Here is a 22,716-nt window from a genome sequence, read left to right as displayed (position 1 = left end):
CATAACTCTTAAGAGAAGTGATTTGCTTCTTTAAAAGAAAAAATCACCTTACCTTTCCCTGATTGTAATTGGAATTCCTCCCAGATAATATGTGCTGAAATCAAATATACCACCTTCAATTTTAATGTTTTGAGAATCCACGTTTATCCGCATAACTTTTTGGGCTTTTCCAATTTTGATCAGAATCTGAAATAAAGGAGAGATGAATCAGCAAGCAATGAGAAATAAAAGAATCCTATTCACAGTGGTTCGGAGCTATTATGTGTTTGCCTTCCTTCAGGTTCATTTATATACATGGTATATATACATGGGCTCTGAGCAGTAGCTCATTTGCATAAAATTATACTATTAAAACACTTAAATAGAAATGTTTGCTTTTTTTTTTCAATTTTGTTATTTTGTTATTTTTGGCTGTGCCACGCGGCTTGCGGGATCTTAGTTCTTTGACCAGGGATCAAAACTGTGCCCTCGGCAGTGAAAGCGCAGAGTCCTAACCACTGGACCACCAAGGAATTCCCAAAATGTCTGCATTTGAAATTAATCATGTTTTATCTGTGCCACACAGATGTTACATATTTCATTCCCAAAATGTTCAGATTTTAAAAGGACGTGTCAGGCTTCCCTGGTGGCGCAGTGGTTGAGAGTCTGCCTGCTGATGCAGGGGACACGGGTTTGTGCCTCGGTCTAGGAGGATCCCACATGCCACGGAGCGGCTGGGCCCGTGAGCCATGGCCGCTAAGCCTGCGCGTCCGGAGCCTGTGCTCCGCAACGGGAGAGGCCACAGCAGTGAGAGGCCCGCGTACCGCAAAAAAAAAAAAAAAAAAAAAAAAAAAGGACGTGTCTCTCAGTTAATAACTATAAGTTCATCTGGTAATAGAAAAGGGTTCTGAGCACTGACCTAAAGGACTAAGAACATTTAACAGTTCAAATAAACAGACTCGAAGGATATACCAAATGATCTTTCCCGTCGTTTATGATGCCTCTAATTCCTTTTTCTTTTGGTTGCTCTGAATTCAGTTTGTATCGCACCATGAGACTGCCATCTTCTATATTGAGAGATATGAAGCGATCCTAGAGCACGGAAACAATGTAGATTACCATAAGACCCAGGAAGAGCTAGAACGCTGGAACCAGGGATGCTTTCAAATTCCAGGCTGCCCTCAGCTTCAGCTGCCTCCTTAGTCCAAAGGAACAATAGTGCTGTAATATCCAACTCCGAGGACGAGTATGACAGTTAAATCTTGCAAATCATGTTAAACATCATGTACAGTGGTTGGCACACAGGAAGGAAACAATAAATGCTAGCTATTGTCATACCCAGCAGGCAAAAATGGAAACTGAAAAGCTACAGATCATTAATATCATTTGAAAATATGACTGCTACCTGTTGGAGAGAGGTAGGGTCTTCCTCAAACCCCAAACATTTTCCACCATGTGTTTTCTGACATATTCCTATGTCTCCTCTAGCTTTCACTTAAGTGTTGCTTGGGGACCCCAAATAGGGCCTCTTCCCTCCCGCTACTCTCTTTGCCTTGGCAATCACAGTCGCTTCTGTGGTTCCAATTCAGGTGTGCCCATGAGCCCAAATATTTTTCTCTAGCCTAGACCTGTCTTTTCAGGGCCAGGTCTGTACATCTGATTGCCTATTTGCTATTGCTTGCATGCCTCACAGATATCTCAAATTCAGAATATCTCTAACAGAACTTATGTTCTACATGACTCCCAAGCCTGTCTCTCTGTCCTTCACCCTGTTCTCTTCTTCTTTTTCTCTCTCTCTCTTGTCACTAATCACCTTGCTTAGCCAGACACAAACCTACTAGGGGTCATAATTGCATCCCCATCATGGTGTAAGGCACATACTTGAGCCAACCATTTCCTTAGTGGAAGGGTAAGCTGAGGAATGTCTGGTATAGGACTTGAAAGTTGGCTCTTACACAGTTTCCTAATGAAACTCTCTTTGAAGTCTACTTCCAGAGTCCTTACCTAAAAGGAAAATCAGTCCTTATCTGGACCCTAAACCTTGCTCTTAGAAGCCAGTGAGGGTTCATCACACTCATAAATAATAGAATAGCATCCTACTTAACAGCCGCACTGGAGATAATTTTCTCTTACCTGGCTCCTAATGGCATTTCATAAGTTTTCTTCTACTATAAGTAGTATTTCTGGTTCTTAGTCTCCCAGAACTTCAAAATGTAATACAAAGGAGACCTTGTTCAGGAAAACAACTGCCTTGCTCTGAAGATGCTGTGTGACTGCTCAGCTCTCTGCATTCTTCAGGCAGGTCAGGACCTCCCCAAACCATCAGAACTGTTTCAGCCTTGGAATCTCCTGAGGGGTCCAGACCAACCCCAGAGGGGAGAGTTGGACCAGGTCTGTGTCCCTACCCTGCAGACAGAAGGGTCTGGTAAAATCCCAAGCTCCATATCAATCCTACAGTCTCAGACGGGAGATCCCACGGGCTGATCCACATTTCTCCACAAATACTACCTACACAGCAGCTACAGAAGCACTCTACTCTCAGGAGAGGTTAAGTCCAGCACCACCTACCAGCAGATGGCGCTGACGATCACTCATAGATGGTCACTTTTGGACTTTTCTAAGCTAGGAGACTTAAGTATGGCCTCTAGGAACCTCAGCTGCTTGAAAACAGAGAAGCTTCCTAGACCTGGCAAGTTAAGGGTCAGACAGAGACAAAACCCCATACAGCCTGGAAACAGTCCGACCAAGAATCAAACAGCGGGAGGTCAAACAGTCTAGCTTTCAGAGACCCCCAGGAGGTCTTAACGCTTTTTAGGCAGAAAATAAGTAGATTACTAGGCAAATAGTAGTTTTCAAAGAATAAAACTGACAACACAAAAGAATGGGAAAGGGGCAATCTCTCCCACATTTTGGTGGCATCTTCTCAAATTACGGATTACTTGCCTTACTAAAACACACACTCGCACAGGCAAAGAAAGTAGAATTGGGCCAAGGGAAAGAATGCAGCTAACATTTGCACATTGTTTTTCAGATCCGTTGGTTGTTTGTAATAACCCAGTTACCCCCAAATTGCTCAAATGAATGGACATATTTGGTAGTATTTGGATGCTTGTTATAGATTACCTGGTTTTCTGCAAAGAACAGCAAACCTCTATCCACGGTGGTCTGAATTGTCTGTCCAAATATTGGGAAGGGGGCATTTGGTTGAGTTGGAACTCGAGCATAGCCTGTACCTTCAAAATAATTTTTGTCTGATTCTTCCTTTCTCCTGTGAACACCAATCATCGTAAGTTAGAACACAGCAGCAAAGGACTGCCAGGAAAGCGCTCTTATTAATACGAGAGGGAAAAGGAAGCAAAGCCCATGCAATCGAGTTGCCACAATTTTATTAAAGAGGAAACATCTTTTTTAAAAAATTTTTGTTGGAGTATAGTTGCTTTACAATGTTGTATTAGTTTTTACTGTACAGCAAAGTAAATCAGCTATACGTATACATATATTCCCTCTTTTTTGGATTTCCTTCCCATTTAGTTCACCACAGCCCACTATTTCTCCTGGATGTGCCCTTACACTCTATGATGATCAAACCCTAGCTCAACCCTAGAGATACTATTCAGGAGTCCCTTTTGAAAATGTCTACTTAGGAAGATGTGGCCCAGCAGCTGAAGATCTTGTAATATAAGGAATTATTAACTTGAAATATAATTTTATTCTGAGTAGCAAATACTCAGTCTGTCTCGTATTAGAATCTTCCAAATCTTTTAAACTATAGGGTAGGTCAGGAGCTCAAGGCAGTAACTTTCAAATAGGTTCATATGCCAAAGTCATGGTGTACTTTATGGACCACGATTTTTTTTCTGAAGTTTACAGTAAATAAATAGTCTGTGCCTAAATCAGGTACCAACTAATGCTGAATATTTTGTGGTAGGAGGCATCAAAAATTGAAGAAAGATTTATTTTTTCAAAATCGAGAAAATTCTATAATCTAATATTTTATACAAATAAGGAAAAGACTTTTTCTTATTTAATTTATATTCCTTAAATATCAATTACACATATTTAATGTAATATAACTGCAAGCTACCGAAATCACAAAGAGACACCAGCTTATAGGTTTTATTTACCTTCTACAAGGCTCCACTTTTGTCGTGTTGAGATTGAAGGTCTTTTTGAAGTTGTACAAGCTCAGAACATTTTCATTGAGGTCATCTAATTCAATACAACCTTTGTATGGAGGGAATCTCAGACTACTAGGAAGCTAAAAAAAACAAAATCAAAAAATCTTCCACTAATTGAACAAAGGACAGTGAACAGGCTGACGAGGAAACAGTATAATTTTTATCACTTTTAACCATCAACATAGCATAGGGGGTAAGCATGGGGACCCTAGAGCCAGATACTCTGGCTTTGTTATTTTCTAGCTGTCTGATCTTGGGCAAGTTATTCAACCTCTCTGTTTCAGTTTTCTCATCTGTGAAACAGGAATGATAGTGATGCTTGTTTAAGTTAATATACTTAAGCCTAGATCACTGCACATAAAAGAACTCAATAAGTGTTAGCCATTGTCACTGGATATCCTGTAAGAATACATAGTTAAATCCATTTTGTATATAATTGATTAAAACATCATTATGCCAAATTAAATTTTAAATATTTTCATTCCATGAAAAAACATTCACACTTACTCTAAAACCAGATGGGTAACCTCCAACATAAAATACAACATTTTCAGGATCCAAATCGAGGAGTGTGTTGCTATTCCCACTATCCATGTCATGGAACTGAGGAGTTTCTGGCTTACTGGATGTGGCTTTTCGGGTGTAATTAAGCCTTGCAAACTGATAAATTCTGTTTAAAAATAAATTAGATAATAAAGTTATATAAAAATTTATGAGAAGATGGAAGAAATCAAAGCCAAAATACTAAAAATGGGGTTCAGCAATGCATACAATGAAAGTTTGGCGAGTGTAGGTCAGATGAACAAACAGTAGTAATCAATCAGACTCGCACCTCTGGAATTTCACCCGGTCCATAACTGCCTCCTGAGTTTCGCTCTTGGTCAACGTCTGGTCCACTTGGAGTTCAGCCTCGCGTTCTCCCAGGTTGTAGACGCTCGTGAGCTGGCCATCTACGACTGCCATGCCTATGTAGTCCCTGGAGGCCTGGAGACAAAAAGGCCACCTCAGAGCACTTCACATACTGAATTCTCTCAACTTCCCATCCCAAGAGAGCGCATTTCTGATAACTAACAGCTTTCATTCAGTTCACCCTGGGTAGACAGAATGAATGAGGCGCATCCTGGTATAAGATAAGACAGACAGCACAGTTAATTAACAATGTCTGGGCTGTTCTTGCTCACGTTATCACGAGGGCACTCATTTATCCACTCCTCCGTTCTCTCAATCTGCAAATATTTGCCAAGCACCTGACATAAAGATGAACCATATATGGGTTCAGGCCTCCATTTGATTTTGTTCTGGCAAGGGAGATAAACCATTTATGTTATTCCTGCCCCATACAAGGTCCCCTCAACACTCTGGGCACGCCTGTTCACCCTATGTTATCACGGTCAGCTACGTATGTACCTTAATTCCCTGTTAGAATGTGAGCACCTTAGGTAAAAATGAATTTTTGAAAACTGTGGTAAAATATATAACAACATGAAATTTACCATTTTAACCTGTTTTAAGCGTACATGAAGTACATTTGGGAAACACGTTTTTGTTTATCATCAATACAGGGTATGGTACCTAGTAGGTATACGGTATACACTCGCTGAGGGAGCAGAGTCACGTGCATTTTGCCGTAACACAAAGCAAAAAGTCACGTCGTAAGAAAGGTACAAATGAAGTCCCAGGACCTTGAAGCATGACCGGGTGACCAGTAACAGTGCTGAATTTAGGAATCCTTAAATACGAAGTCCACAGTGACAGCCAACCATTTCCTAATTGCCCAGAATTTTTGAGAACCGTGTTTCAGGAATTTCTTTTCCAATCATGTAGCATAACCTAGTCAGTGATTACCTTTTCCTCTGACACTTAGGTGGAATAGATGTATTTTAAGAGGAGGGATTCAAAGCTAAAATAAACTATTTTAAATGCCTGTAATGGTGGTGGTTTAACAAATTTAGAATTATAGAGATGGGGCGACTCTATTTCTTACTAATGAGGCAGGAGAGGCTGCATTTCACTCCAGGTCTCATTCACAGATGGTCCCCACCCCAGACACATGGAAGGGTCTGCGGCTGGGTGCCCTGAGAAGAGGACAGAGTCCAGTGCTATGAGGAAAAACTACTCTGATCTCCATGAAGCCTTGGTACTGCTGCCCTGGTTGTAAGGGGAGGGGTGCTGATCTTCAAGCCCAGGTGTGGACATGCTCACGTGTACACACATGTGTGCCCACATGCCGGGCCCATCAGGCCAGGCCTCTAGATCCCCCAGCCAAGGACAATCGGTAATTGACGGGAGATCCCCCTGTGGAGCCATCAGAGGCGGCGGGATTTCCTCCTGCTGTGCCAATGGCAGTGACACAGTCGTGTCACGCATCTCAAAAACCATATTCTGTTTTTTTGTTTGTTTTTTGAGGTACGCGGGCCTCTCACTGTTGCAGCCTCTCCCATTGCAGAGCACAGGCTCCGGACGCGCAGGCTCAGCGGCCATGGTTCACGGGCCCAGCCGCTCCGCGGCATGTGGGATCTTCCCGGACCGGGGCAGGAACCCGTGTCCCCTGCATCAGCAGGCGGACTCTCAACCACTGTGCCACCAGGGAAGCCCCATATTCTGTTTTAAAAACAAGAGGAACGTCAAAGCAATACTTACATCTTTATTTCCGAGGTACATCACAAACATATTCTCGGTCCTCCCACTTTCTGTTGATTCAGGTCTTTGGAGAAACAAAGAAAGAGATGTGTATCCTTTCAAATCCTCCAGGTCATTTGGCAGACGCACTTCCACTCCAGATTTACCATTGAACCTCATGGGGATGGCGACCTGCAAGGGACAAGATCCAGGGTGTTAGCTGTTCCAGATGAGGAAGGTGAGGGTGCTCAAGGTGGTGGCTTGTGACTGCGAAGCTGCTCCCAAGTTGCTATGATAGGGAGCAAAGGAGTGTGGATGCCTCCTAGGCCTGGAGTCTACACTCAGCTGCATGAGGAGTAAAGCATTTGTGTTCTTCCTGCCTCGGCCGAGGGGCTTTGGGAAGCACGTTTAGTCCTCTGTGCCAGCAACAGTAATCATCATAATAAATTATTACTATTATTATCACTATGATGGTTATAATATTAATTTGTATTAACCCTACTGTTATAATATTTCTATCATCATAATAATATAACATATTAATATAGAGAATAATATGGGCTTTAGATAATATATTATTATAATATAGGGTATTATATTTATAGGGTTATAATACATATTAATAGGGTTAATATAATATTAATATTATAATCCCATTATTAATATTATTATACATTATAGTATAATATAAAACTACATTATATGCAAAGTATTATTAATAATAGGGTTATGATATTAATATTATATTAGCCTTACTAATAGGTATTATAGCCCTATTAATATATAAGATTAATAGTATATAAATATAATAATAATTATTATTATTCCAAGCCTAGAAGGTTTTTGTGCAAATGAGCTAACATATATGGAAGCACTTAGCATGATGCCTGGCATAGAGTAGATATACAATACATCAAAAATATTTTTTTAAAAAAAGAACTCTTTAAGGAACCACTTGCCATTAACATATTACATGTTATGTCTGCATTTATTACAGGCATTCAGTCCTTAAAAATATGTGCATCAGGGTTCTCTAGAATATGTTTCTTAAACTCAGGGTGAAGGACTATTTTTTTCCCTCTACTCTTCCCTGGATCAATACTTTTATAAAATATATGAGAGGGGCTTCCCTGGTGGCGCAGTGGTTGAGAGTCCGCCTGCCGATGCAGGGGACGCGGGTTCGTGCCCCTGTCCGGGAGGATCCCACATGCCGCGGAGCGGCTGGGCCCGTGAGCCATGGCCGCTGGGCCTGCGCGTCCAGAGCCTGTGCTCCGCAACGGGAGAGGCCACAACAGTGAGAGGCCCGCGTAATGCAAAAAAAAAAAAAATATATATATATATATATATATATATATATATGAGAAATTAAATTACTAAAAAATGAAATAAAGGAGGTATGCAAAATACACATCCACTGATCCCATGCTTGTATATTGAAGCAATTCAAATTATTGAAAGTTTCTAAACATTTACTCTCAATTTTGTACGTATATATAACAGAACAGTAATAAAAGTTTTCTGACTAGCTCTGGTCTTTGGAACCCCTTGGGTAACTCTGCATTAAAAACACAGAAAATAAATATTCTCTAACAATCTAAAGAATAACTCTAGGAATGATACTTACACCAACTCTACATTTTATCTCCCAAGCATTTAAGTATTTATGGAGGACCTTGTATATGCAAGGCATCAGGCAGGGGGCTTAGTGATGCATGAGCTGTAGTCTCTCCAAGGTGCCCATGACTGATGGAGCTCCCCTCCCCTACACTCACAGGTTCATTTTATGCCCTTCTCTTCTACTAGCCCTCTACCCTCCATATACCCCACACATCCTGAGTCTATCCATGCCCTTCTGCTTTCTGTCACCTGGAAAACTCCTACTCATTAAAAAAAATTTTTAATTAAGAAAACATTTTATGGACAAGCCTCTTAGATAGCCTCATCCACCAGAGGGCAGACAGCAGAAGCAAGAAGAACTACAATCCTGCAGCCTGTGCAGCAAAAACCACATTCACAGAAAGACAGACAAGATGAAAAGGCAGAGGGCTATGTACCAGATGAAGGAACAAGATAAAACCCCAGAAAAACAACTAAATGAAGTGGAGATAGGCAAGCTTCCAGAAAAAGAATTCAGAATGATAGTGAAGATGATCCAGGACCTCAGAAAAACAATGCAGGCAAAGATCGAGAAGATGCAAGAAATGTTTAACAAAGACCTGGAAGAATTAAATAATAAATACCTAGAAGAATTAAAGAACAAACAAACAGAGATGAACAATACAATCACTGAAATGAAAACTACACTAGAAGGAATCAACAGCAGAATAACTGAGGCAGAAGAACGGATAAGTGACCTGGAAGACAGAATGGTGGAATTCACTGCTGCAGAACAGAATATAGAAAAAAGAATGAAAAGAAATGAAGACAGTCTAAGAGACTTCTGGGACAACATTAAATGCAACAACATTTGCATTATAGGGGTCCCAGAAGGAGAAGAGAGAGAGAAAGGACCAGAGAAAATATTTGAAGAGATTATAATTGAAAACTTCCCTAACATGGGCAAGGAAATAGCCACCCAAGTCCAGGAAGCACAGAGAGTCCCAGGCAGGATAAACCCAAGGAGAAACACACTGAGACACATAATAATCAAACTGACAAAAATTAAAGAGAAAGAAAAATTATTGAAAGCAACAAGGGAAAAATGACAAATAACATACAAGGGAATTCCCATAAGCTTAACAGCTGATTTCCCAGCAGAAACTCTACAAGCCAGAAGGGAGTGGCATGATATATTTCAAGTGATGAAAGGGAAGAACCTACAACCAAGATTACTCTACCCAGCAAGGATCTCATTCAGATTCGACAGAGAAATCAAAAGCTTTACAGACAAGCAAAAGCTAAGAGAATTCAGCACCACCAAACCAGCTCTACAACAAATGCTAAAGGAACTTCTCTAAGTGGGAAACACAAGAGAAGAAAAGGACCTACAAAAACAAACCCATAACAACTATGAAAATGGTAATAGGGACATACATATCAATAATTACCTTAAACGTGAATGGATTAAATGCTCCAACCAAAAGACACAGGCTCACTGAATGGATACAAAGACAAGACCCATATATATGCTGTCTACAAGAGACCCACTTCAGACATAGGGACACATACAGACTGAAAGTGAGGGGATAGAAAAAGATATTCCATGCAAATGGAAATCAAAAGAAAGCTGGAGTAGCAATACTCATATCAGATAAAATAGACTTTAAAATAAAGAATGTTATAAGAGACAAGGAAGGACACTACATAATGATCAAGGGATCAATCCAAGAAGAAGATATAACAATTATGAATATATATGCACCCAACATAGGAGCACCTCAATACATAAGGCAACTGCTAAGAGCTCTAAAAGAGGAAGTTGACAGTAACAGAATAATAGGGGGAGACTTTAACATCTCACTTACACCAATGGACAGATCATCCAAACAGAAAATTAATATGGAAACACAAGCTTTAAATGACACAACAGAGCAGATAGATTTAATTGATATTTATAGGACATTCCATCCAAAAACAGCAGATTACACTTTCTTCTCAAGTGTGCATGGAACATTCTCCAGGATAGTTCACATCTTGGGTCACAAATCAAGACTCAGTAAATTTAAGAAAATTGAAATCATATCAAGCATCTTTTCTGACTACAACGCTATGAAATTATAAATCAATTACAGGGAAAAAAATGTAAAAAACACAAACACATGGAGGCTAAACAATACATTACTAAATAACCAAGAGATCACTGAGGAAATCAAAGAGGAAATCAAAAAATTCCTAGAGACAAATTACAACGAAAACACAATGATCCAAAGCCTATGGGATGCAGCAAAAGCAGTTCTAAGAGGGAAGTTTATAGCAATACAAGCCTACCTCAAGAAACAAGAAAAATCTCAAATAAACAATCTAACCTTACACCTAAAGGAACTAGGGAGAGGAGAACAAACAAAACCTAAAGTTAGTAGAAGGAAGGAAATCATAAAGACCAGAGCAGAAATAAATGAAATAGAAACAAAGAAAACAATAGCAAAGATCAATAAAACTAAAAGCTGGTTCTTTGAGAAGATAAACAAAATTGATAAACCATTAGCCAGACTCATCAAGAAAAAGAGGGAGAGGACTCAAATCAACAAAATTAGAAATGAAAAAGGAGAAGTTACAGCAGAAATACAAAGCATCCTAAGAGACTACTACAAGGAGCTCTATGACAATAAAGTGGACAACCTGGAAGAAATGGACAAATTCTTAGAAAGGTATAACCTTCCAAGACTGAACCAGGAAGAAATAGAAAATATGAACAGACCAATCACAAGCACTGAAAGTGAAAATGTCTTTAAAAATCTTCCAACAAACAAAAGTCCAGGAACAGATGGCTTCACAGGTGAATTCTATCAAACATATAGAGAAGAGATAACACCCATCCTTCTCAAACTCTTCCAAAAAATTGCAAAGGAAGGAACACTCCCAAACTCATTCTATGAGGCCACCATCACCCTGATACCAAAACCAGACAAAGACACTACAAAAAAAAAGAAAATTACAGACCAATAGCACTCATGAACATAGATGCAAAAATCCTCAACAAAATACCAGCAAACAGAATCCAGCAACACATTAAAAAGATCATACACCATGATCAAGTGGGATTTATCCCAGGGATGCAAGGATTCTTCAGTATACACAAACCAATCAATGTGATACACCATATTAACAAATAAAAACCATATGATCATCTCAATAGATGCAGAAAAGCTTTTGACAAAATTCAACACCCATTTATGATAAAAACTCTCCAGAAAGTGGGCACAGAGGGAACCTACCTCAACATAATAAAGGCCATATAAAACAAACCCACAGCAAACATCATTCTCAATGGTGAAAAACTGAAAGCATTTCCTCTAAGATCAGGAGCAAGACAAGGATGTCCACTCTCACCACTATTATTCAACATTGTTTTGGAAGTCCTAGCCACGGCAATCAGAGAAGAAAAAGAAATAAAAGGAATACAAATTGGAAAAGAAGAAGTAAAACTGTCACTGTTTGCAGATGACATGATACTATACATAGAGAATCCTAAAGATGCCACCAGAAATCTACTAGAGCTAATCAATGAATTTGGTAAAGTTGCAGGATACAAAATTAATGCACAGAAATCTCTTGCATTCCTATACACTAATGATGAAAAATCTGAAAGAGAAATTAAGGAAACACTCCCATTTACTATTGCAACAAAAAGAATAAAGTACCTAGGAATAAACCTACCTAGGGAGACAAAAGACCTGTATGCAGAAAACTATAAGACACTGATGAAAGAAATTAAAGATGATACCAACAGATGGAGAGATATACCATATTCTTGGATTAGAAGAATCAATATTGTGAAAATGACTATACTACCCAAAGCAATCTGCAGATTCAATGCAATCCCTATCAAATTACCAATGACATTTTTTACAGAACTAGAACAAAAATTTTTTAAATTTGTATGGAGGGCTTCCCTGGTGGCGCAGTGGTTGAGAGTCCGCCTGCCGATGCAGGGGAAACGGGTTCGTGCCCCGGTCTGGGAAGATCCCACATGCCGCGGAGCGGCTGGGCCCGTGAGCCATGGCTGCTGAGTCTGCGCGTCCGGAGCCTGTGCTCCGCAACGGGAGAGGCCACAACAGTGAGAGGCCCACATACCGCAAAAAAAAAAAAAAAATTTGTATGGAAACACAAAAGACCCCAAATAACCAAAGCAGTCTTGAGGGAAAACAATGGAGCTGGAGGACTCAGACTCCCTGACTTCAGACTATACTACAAACCTACTGTAATAAAGACAGTATGGCGCTGGCACAAAAACAGAAATATAGATCAATGGAACAGGATAGAAATCCCAGAGATAAACCCATGCACCTATGGACAACTAATCTATGCAAAGGAGGCAAGGATATACAATGGAGAAAAGACAGTCTCTTCAATAAGTGGTGCTGGGAAAACTGGACAGCTACATGTAAAAGAATTAGAACACTCCGTAACACGATACACAAAAATAAACTCAAAATGGATTAGAGACCTAAATATAAGACTGGACACTATAAAACTCTTAGAGGAAAACATAGGCAGAACACTCTTTGACATAAATCACAGCAAGATCTTTTTGATCTACTTCCTAGAGTAATGGAAATAAAAACAAAAACAAACAAATGGGACCTAATGAAACTTAAAAGTTTTTGCACAGCAAAGGAAATCATAAACAAGACATAAAGACAATCCTCAGAATGGGAGAAAATATTTGCAAATGAATCAATGGACAAAGGATTAATCTCCAAAATATATAAACAGCCCATGCAGCTCAATATTACAAAAACAAACAACCCAATCAAAAAATGGACAGAAGACCTAAATAGACATTTCTCCAAAGAAGCCATACAGATGGCCAAGAAGCACTTGAAAAGCTGCTCAACATCACTAATTATTAGAGAAATGCAAATCAAAACTACAATGAGACACCTCACACCAGTTAGAAAGGGCATCATCAGAAAATCTACAAACAACAAATGCTGGAGAGGGTGTGGAGAAAAGGGAACACTCTTGTGCTGTTGGTGGGAATGTAAATTGATAGAGCCACTATGGAGAACAGTATGGAGGTTCCTTAAAAAACTAAAAATAGAACTACCATATGACCCAGCAATCCCACTACTGGGCATATACTCAGAGAAAACCATAATCAAAAAGACACATGCACCCCAATGTTCACTGCAGCACTATTTACAATAGCCAGGTCATGGAAGCAACCTAAATGCCCATCGACAGACAAATGTAAAGAAGTTGTGATACTTATATACAATGGAATATTACTCAGCCATAAAACGGAACGAAATTGGGTTATTTGTAGAGATGCGGCTGGATCTAGAGACTGTCATACAGAGCGAAGTAAGTCAGAAAGAGAAAAACAAATATTGTATATTAATGCATATATTTGCAACCTAGAAAAATGGTACAGATGAACCGGTTTGCAGGGCAGAAATAGAAACACAGATGTAGAGAACAAACGTATGGATACCAAGGGGGGAAAGTGGTGGTGGTGGGGGTGGTGGTGTGATGAATTGGGAGATTAGGATTGACATATATACACTAATATGTATAAAATTGATAACTAATAAGAACCTGCTGTATAAAAAAATAAATAAAAAAAGAAAACATTTTATGAACACAAAAAAAGAGACCATACCTGCTTATGCATGACCTTCTTAAGAAATTAAGCATTGCTGCTATGACTGAATCCCATCACGTATCCCACCCTGTTCCCAGTCTGCTCTCCCTTCTCAGAGGTCACCACTACGCTGGATTTGGATTCCCATGCCCAGCTTCTCATGTCTGTTTTAATATTTTTACTAAATATCATTTATCTATAAACTGTAACTAGTCTTATTTTCATAAGCGACAGAGCAGAGATCAAAACAAGGCAGCCTGCCTCGGTTAACCAGTTCTAAGCCACTGTGCTATTTACACACTTCAAATTACGTTCAGTAAATTAGTGAATGAACATAGAAGGGCAAAAGCTAGAAACATGCTTTTTCATTTGCTTTTTATAAGATGTGTATGGGTATGAAGAGGGTAGTTTCTGCCAAACTGTGCCTTAGGCTCTTTGTTTTTCTGCTAAAAATTTTGGGTTGGGAGTCATTCTCTTTCCTAAAAGAAAAGGCAGATTTTGAGGCTCAAAAGACATAATATTGAGCCTGCAAATCAACCATGGTGCCTCCAGGGCAGTGATATTCTGACTTGGCCTTCCAACTCTCTATCTCCAAATATCTCATAGGGAGGTGGCTGAAAAAATACAAGATATTTCATTTACATTATTTTAGGATAAAACAAATTGTGAGGGAGAAGCATAAGGAATTCAAGTAAATAATGTCAGATTAAAATTAGAAAGGCTGATGGAATTTTCCAATGAAGGAAAATTGCTGTAATCTCCTATTCAGAACACTGCTCATGTTGGTAGGAACCATTCCTCCATCCTCAATAAAAGTGGATTCTACAACTTCCAAGTTAAAATGAGAAGGTAGGTCTTGTTCAATATCATATCTGCACATTCCAATCACAGAACCCTTACTCAAACTTGCAATAACACTTTACCAACTGGAGCCTGGAGGAGAATCCTGCTTCCTGTCTGCATGAGTCAGTGAGAAGGAAACTGCTCCAGGTCCTTGATGTACCAGATCATCTAAGGGATGAAGATGACGTGTATTTTTGAAGGATGACAGGAGGAAATGAACTTGCACCTTGGGAGCAACCAAAGAATTATGGCAAGAAAGACAACCAGGGGACTTGGGCACAGTGATTGAGAATCTGCCTGCCAATGGAGGGGACACAGGTTCGATTCCTGGTCCAGGAAGATCCCACATGCTGCAGAGCAACTAAGCCCATACACCACAACTACTGAGCATGTGCTCTAGAGCCGGTGAGCCTCAACTACTGAGCCCACGCACCACAGCTACTGAAGCCCGCGCACCTAGAGCCCATGCTCCGCAAAGAGAGAAGCCACCACAATAAGAAGCTCACGCACTGCAACAAAGAGTGGCCCCTGCTCGCCTCAACGAGAGAAAGCTTGCGCACAGCAACAAAGACACAACGCAGCCAAAATAAATAAATAAATAAATAAATAAATAAAAAGACAACCAGTTCTTGAGTACATAGATACCTTTCCTTTCTTAATGAATGGAGTAACTTATCAAAGAATGATCCTTGGTGCCTGGCAATGTGGGGACACACCCACCTTATTCGCAGCATCTCTGGCCTGCTGAATTAGCTCCCGTATGCGGTCCATGTTGTCAGAGATGTTGCCCAGTGGCAACAGCTGTTGGTTGATACTTTCAATTTTGCTCAAAAGATCAGGCAGTTTGTTGGTTAATTTCTTTACTGTTGGTGAGATTACAAAACAGAAATTTATCATTGTGAGTTGAGAAAAGGTTAAATACAGATGTCCTCATTGATAGTACTTGTCAAGTGGTATGTCTGGGTCCCAAACGTTGGACAGGATGACTCAGAATCAGGTAATACAGTTTCTATATTATAGAAATATATATTATACATATTTCTATATAAATACAGCATGGATCTTATTCTGCAATCTAGATATCAAATCATCTTTCTCGACCACTATAAAAAAATAAATCTTTGCTTTTGGATCTTTAATATTAATAATAATTCAATTCCTCATGATTCAGGGACCTATATCTCCACTCTATAAAAGGGAAAATCAATAGCAATGTTCATGGATTTTTTTCAAAAATCCTACTTGGTCCTTTTAACTAACAGAATAGCCATACTCTTTGAATGGATTATGTGAAGTTGTTTTTAACATTTTAATTTCTAAGATCAGACTTTACCAGGGAAAAATTAAGACTGACCAAAGCACATACTGATGGAGAAAATGGATAATATGTCCTGGGCAGAGAATGCTTGCTACCTGAATTATCTGCATCAGTGAGAGCCTTGTTGAAGTCTTCACTCCCGGTGCTCCCATAGGTATCCTTAATTCTTTCCACGTCTGTCTGAATGGGGTTGAGCCCATCTAGAACTTCATTTGTGATGTCGTTGGCATTTCTGACCATGCTCTTTGCACTATTGATTATACCATCGATGTCATCTAATGCACACACAAACAGGGAGGGGTAAGTATCTAAAATGTTTGACAAAAGAAGCCAAGTCCAGTGGGTTAGGGAGCTGCCGACCTCTCTGTATCCCACGAAGATCATCGCGGATGGTCGTGAGATTGGTGTCTACCAGCCCTTTCTGAATGGTCATAATTTTCAGAGTTTGCTGCAGGTTGTTGAGAGCCGGACTGATTTCTAAAATAAAATAAAGCAGCAAGAGGCAATTACCCTAAAGATCTTGATCCACCGTGGGTATTGGTGACCCCTGAAGTAGCCAAGGTCTGCACAGCATTGAGCAGACCTGCATCTTAGCAGTCATCCCCGAGGTGCCCACTGCATGCACCTAGACCCACAGGTCCTCCAGTTACAGAGGCCAGGAGCATATAGAGCCTGTGGAACCAGTCTCCTTGGAAATGCACATGAGGAAATGGAGAGGCGTAATAACTCAGAGGGAGGCTTAACTTCCACTCTGCTCAGGGTGAAAGTCTCTGCTTAGTAAAGAAAAGGGATGTGTCTGTCTTGTTCGCTGCTGTGTCCCAGCACATAGTGCCATGTCTGGCACTCACTGGGGCTTAATATTAGTATGTATTTATGGAACAAACGAATGAATGAACAAATGAATGAATAATGCATAAGGGATGCCCCTTCAGTCAAAAGTACAGTAAAGGAGTGTTGTTAAGAGAGCCTCACTGAAGCAAACTCACACACACAGTAGGCATTGTTTCTGCTCATTTCCAAACAAATTTAAGGATATTTAGTGAAAGGAACAGAGTTCATAGACATTCCTAGCTGATAATATTGCCACTTTGGGGTCATGGAAAATGACCAGTGAATGCTTTAAGATCAAGTTGACGATATATGGCTTAAACTGTGATTCCAGGACTGGTTTAAATAACAATGTAGTTAGTATCCTAATCCTTTTCTTTTTAAGTTCATATGCATGCATGCATGCATGCATTCATGCATTCATTCATTCATTTATTGGCTGCGTTGGGTCTTCGTTGCTGCCCCTGGGCTTTCTGTAGTTGCAGCAAGGGGGGCTACTCTTCATTGAGGTGAGCGGTCTTCTCACTGCAGTGGCTTCTCTTGTTGTGGAGCACGGGCTCTAGGCACGTGGGCTTCAGTAGTTGTGGCATGCGGGCTCAGCAGTTGTGGCTCGTGGGCTCTAGAGCACAGGCTCAGTACTTGTGGCACACGGGCTTAGTTGCTCGGCAGCATGTGGGATCTTCCCGGGCCAGGGCTCGAACCCGTGTCCCCTGCATTGGCAGGCAGATTCTCAACCACTGGGCCGCCAGGGAAGTCCAGTATCCTAATCCTTTTAAAAACACATATCTTCACCTCTTAGCTCAAATTTTATAAAGAGAGCAGACGTCATACCAGGAAATTTTAATTTTTGAAATTTGCTAGGCAAATGACTACATATTGTTTTGTATTTTCTTTTTCCTGTTTTCATATTTATTTTTCATTTTAATTTTTAAAGATGAAAAAAGATAAATAAATAATTGTATTTATTTACTGGTAGAAGGCATCTAACTGCTTTGAAAGGATTAAGAAGGTAAGTGAGGGCTATGAGCTTGGATGGCTGCTCAGCTATGAATGACCACAGGAGACCAGAGAAAATCGACACAGCATTTTCTGAACACAGGAATTTGGTGAGATCGAAAGAGTTTAATTATTTTTAAATAAATCAAATTAAATAAGTAGAAAAAGTTTAAAGACAAAAATTTAAAAATCTTCATGCTCCATAGTGGTAGTGATTTTTGGTACTTTCAGTTGCTAAGATTTTAGGGCTTAAGAAATTTTGAAGCATTTGCTCTAATGACCTGAAACTAATTACCTGGGCCTAAAGAAAAGAAAGCAGCACTGTACATACCTCAATGCTATGTGGGTCCACACGGGATTAAACTAAGAATCCCCTCCCCCAAACCCAAGGCCAGGTTGAAGCAGGCCTACCAGCCTCAAGATTTACTTAGATTTATGAGGTTCTAGTTAATTTGGTATATGTTAGAATATTGGGTAGAAACATCCCAGCTATGAGTTTGCAAAGTATCATTTGCATGGACACTGAGATTCAAGAAGTGCGTTTGCTTCTAGGGCTGCCTCTCCTGGTCTCATAGGTTGTTTCCAAGTCTTTGACTATCCCAGCCTCCACCCTAACCCTCAATACCTTGCTGTAGCTTCTTCTGGGTTATCTTGGCTTCATTTAACAGATTATCGCTGTTGGAACTCAGGGTTTTAGCTTTTCTTGGAACATCTTCCTTTATCACTGTCTGAAAGCAAAGTGTTTATCAGCTTTAAATGTGATACACCTTAGGAAATATAGCGTAAGAGTTTTCATCCTACCCCAAAGCCCTTATCTTTAATCTTTAAAGAATGAGGTTAGAAGGTAAGGAGGAGGTTTAAAAAGACTGTTCCTTAAAAGATACAGTCAGGGCTATAAGAAGACATCTGTGGCTTGGGGAGGCGGACCCATCTCTGCTGATATAATGACAAATTGTGTGACACCTTCTCATTTTCTCACTGTCACTTGTACAATACCCTCTGCAATAATGGAGGACAGAGCTAAAATGTTTTTAGGCTTTTAATCTTCGGGAGATAAAAATCTTCAACCTTCTGAGGTCTGTCCCCTAATTCTCTCATAGTTAATAATTTGTTCTTTATTTTTAGACATAGGAATATTATATGATGCATTTAAGGTCCCATAGGACTCCACAGACATGCCCAGGTGTAAGACAAATGACAGGAAATAAGTGGTTATAAAATTGTGTACAAAAATTTCTCTTCTTTGGTAAATGTTAATACTCAATACTCAGCCACAGCATAAAAACATACCTGGTAAGAAGCAGGGTATAATACTTTCATGGTTCAAAATCAGTAATCAGTGTGATTTCTATCTGGTTTTACAAATGATTTTTAAAAGTGGGCTACATTTATCAAACAGCCAAGTATATACAGAAATGACTTATATCTAGAGCAGGTTCGAGTCTATTCTATATAACAAATTCTAGTCTAAAATAATGCTTTTTTCTATTCCTTCGTGCACACAGAAAGAAGATAGGAAAATGAGTCGTCTCCAGAGTGCCTGGAGAGAAGGTACCAGTGCAGGTGCTCACCTGGAGGGCAGCCTCAGACGCGCTGGTGGCCTTGTCCGCTGCGTCCTCGGCTGCTTTGATGGCATTGAGGATGTTCTCATAGGCGGTGGCAGCGTCCACGGCACAGCGTACCAGCTCATCTCCACTGGTGTTCCTCTTGATCCTAGAAAATGGTACAGGAGAGGGCTCCAGTGGCCTCCCTGCCTGCAGCTGAGCCCCCTATCCTCCCGATTCATTTGACAGATGGAGACTTGGGGCTGCAGGCTCTGCAGCTCTGCCCCTAAGATGCAGCTGGGAATCAGGACCCTGCGGCTGGTCGGGTTCGGACCTGGGCCCTGGGCACCGCCCTCCACCCTGGTCTGGAGACCCCACTCCCCCTGAGAGGCCTTCCCACCAGGCTCCAGCGCCCCTGCAGTTAGACCCGTCAGGCCGGCCACTCACTCCTCCAGCTGCCTTGCCAGCTCCTGTAAAGACTGCGCGTGCTTCTCTGCCTCCCCCACCAGAGATGCTTTACTGGACGATTTGGAAAGTTCTCTCACTTTGTCATTTAGTTCGTGTCTTGCTTCATTTAAAGTGACAGCTAGTTTTTCATATTCCTATATTTTCCAAGTAAACAAGAGGTAGTGTCAACTTAAGCAAAGCATGTATATGCCATTTTCTTGACCTCTGTCGTAAATGACGTTTCCAGGAAGCAACAATGAGAAACTGTTTTCTGAGCCCAGTCAGCACACCAATTACTCCTTGGTTACTTGAGATATTGACACTGATAATATTCTCCCAAGTTTTACCACCATTTTGAACATTTTCCATATGGTGGGTACCCACTTTGATAGATTTTATAAAAGCTCATTATTATCATTAGTGTATAGTTGTACTAAACCAAAATACCTTTTTTTCTGATTTAGAAGTAGCGATAATAAAAGATATTTTCAAAATGACCAATGGGCTGCTAAGAAATGTTGTCCATCTTTTACCAGTCCTAAATGTCTTCTGTTAATAATGTATGCCTGATATCTTATTTTATTTTTTAATTGTTTTTCAGCTTTACTGAGGTATCATTGACATATGATTGTAAGATATTTAAAGTGCACAAAGTGATGATTTGATATACGCATACATTGTGAAAGGATTCCCCCACTGAGTTAACATATCAATCAGCTCATATTTTATCCTCTTAACTTTTTTGGGAGTGGGGGTGAGAACATTTAAATTCTCTTCTAGCGAATTTCAATTCTACAATATAGTGTTGTTAACCAGAGTCATATTGCTTTACATTAGATCCTCAGACCTTATTCATCTTATAGCTGAAAATGATATTTTAAAAACAGCACCACATTTTTTTTGTTATCACAAAAGTAACATTCACTCACTGCAGGCAAATTAGATAATAGAGATAGATATAAAGAAGATACATCATTCACCCCTCCCCCAAGGGACAACCACTCTTAACATTCTGGTATATTTTCTTCCACCTAAAAGACATTTATTGGAGAAAAAATTGGTTAGCCGATCTCATAGTTTCCTCAAAACATAATTTAAATGCTTTTTGATTTTCTAGAGAACAAGTTTTGCCTCTACCTCATGGCTTTTACTCATCAGCTGCAAGGCAACATTAGTTTGCAGTAAGGAAGAGTCTGCAGTGGCTAGATGCTTGGTGAAGTCACTCTGGAGGGAATTCATTTCTTTAAGTTGTCTCTGGAGAGAATAAAAAGAATGTCTGTGAGCTTCATGATATATTGTCAGAAGGCACAGGCATATTTATTGGACAACAGCATAGAAGTAATTTCAGAGTCAGAATGTCTTCTTGCACTTAAAGGTCATCTAGGAAACTCCAAAGCCGTGAGACATCAGTTCAATTTGTTGTGTAGGTGTGTTGTCATAGTTTCCACAGACAACATGCCAATGAAACAATGGTTGTCACCCTGGAGAAGGTTTCTACACTGGGGTCAACCAGGCCCATGAAGTGGATATATGATTAAGCTCTGGCTAGTGAATCAGAACGAGGGATTTTAACTAAGGAAATCAGCACCAACCATCAGCACACTCTACATGCCGGTCCCAACGAAGATGTTGGGACGCTTCAATAAGGAAACACACAGGACTTTAGGATGCCAGGGTGGAGGCTGCCAGAGTTCAGGGACCCGTAAAATTGGACCCTGCTCCCTTCCCCTTGGCAAAATCAGTGACTTCCAACAGAGGTGTTACTACCTGAAGAGGCTTTGGGAGTTAACCATATTACCATCTGTGAAGATATTAATCATTGTCTTTTACGAAATTCTTGGGGTTTTTTTTGGGGGGGGGTTCAGTCCTATGTTATTCCACTTTGATCTTACTGTCATTTCATAGCCCCTCACACTTTTGTTGTTGTTTTAGCCTACAGTGTTCACCATTGAAATACACACTATAGGATTCGAGCTTTAAATCCTCATTGCAACTCCTGCATGTGGCCTGTATTTTGACGTATTTCCTATGAAGCAAGTAATGGCTTAAAATGCCTTTGCTGGTGATTCTGATGATGATGTTTACATATAGGACACAAAAAGTCAGTTATTTAGAGCATACATTGAACACTTTGAATTAATTATAACAATATTAATTTCTCACCTATTTGGCAACATTATTGGTCCAGCACTCTATCAGCCAGGGGTGGGGGTGAAGCGATTTGCTCTGCTTTCTCTGTTTTAAGTTCAGAAACTTTTCTGGCCGCTGAGGAGTACCAACTACTTTGATTTTGCATTTAATGCCTCGCTCCTATTTGATTAGGGCTTCCCGTACAGACAGCTGCCTGGCTCTGCCACTTTATTAACGATAAAGATTCCTGTTCCCTCATCCTTGTCATTAACCAAACCATGCAGATTCTGACCGTGACCTCACCTTGATGGATTCCAAAGCCCTCTCGTTTTCTCGGTTGAGGCCGGTGGCCTGCTTTGCTTGGGCACTGGCCTCCTGTAGAGCGGCACGGAGGTCACTGAGTTTGGCTTCGTATTCATTTAAAGAATCTCGTATATTCTTAACAAGCCCATTGTTCTCCACCTGGTGGTTTTCCAGCCAGCTCCTCATCCGAATCAGCACTGTAATACATCACCTTTTTGTTTTCCACTTGAGAGATGAGTACATTGGAAGCTAACTTATAAAGACTACAGAAGCAGAATTGAGTTT

General features: G+C 40.2%; 1 protein-coding gene across 5 annotated transcripts in view; it reads right to left on the bottom strand.

Moving 5' to 3' along the window:
* LAMA3 (laminin subunit alpha 3) overlaps positions 1-22,716 on the bottom strand; it is a 241,599-nt gene that overhangs the window by 30,111 nt on the left and 188,772 nt on the right. For all 5 annotated transcript variants that reach the window (XM_082640137.1, XM_082640134.1, XM_082640135.1 and 2 more), the window contains 15 exons: positions 22,432-22,628; positions 21,136-21,252; positions 19,999-20,153; positions 19,579-19,720; positions 18,633-18,735; positions 16,544-16,660; positions 16,279-16,458; positions 15,586-15,728; positions 6,798-6,968; positions 4,990-5,141; positions 4,665-4,827; positions 4,104-4,237; positions 3,103-3,247; positions 952-1,071; positions 53-186 (listed from right to left, as the gene is read on the bottom strand). In XM_082640137.1, coding sequence (XP_082496263.1) covers positions 53-186; positions 952-1,071; positions 3,103-3,247; positions 4,104-4,237; positions 4,665-4,827; positions 4,990-5,141; positions 6,798-6,968; positions 15,586-15,728; positions 16,279-16,458; positions 16,544-16,660; positions 18,633-18,735; positions 19,579-19,720; positions 19,999-20,153; positions 21,136-21,252; positions 22,432-22,628 — 2,173 coding nt within the window. The remainder of the gene's footprint in view (positions 1-52; positions 187-951; positions 1,072-3,102; positions 3,248-4,103; positions 4,238-4,664; positions 4,828-4,989; positions 5,142-6,797; positions 6,969-15,585; positions 15,729-16,278; positions 16,459-16,543; positions 16,661-18,632; positions 18,736-19,578; positions 19,721-19,998; positions 20,154-21,135; positions 21,253-22,431; positions 22,629-22,716) is intronic.

Source organism: Mesoplodon mirus (genome assembly GCF_964341445.2).
Source record: "Mesoplodon mirus genome assembly, chromosome: 13".
In the NCBI taxonomy this organism is placed as follows: Eukaryota; Metazoa; Chordata; class Mammalia; order Artiodactyla; family Ziphiidae; genus Mesoplodon; species Mesoplodon mirus.
Note: the sequence above shows the minus strand (reverse complement) of the source record. Positions and strands in the feature narration are given on the sequence as shown.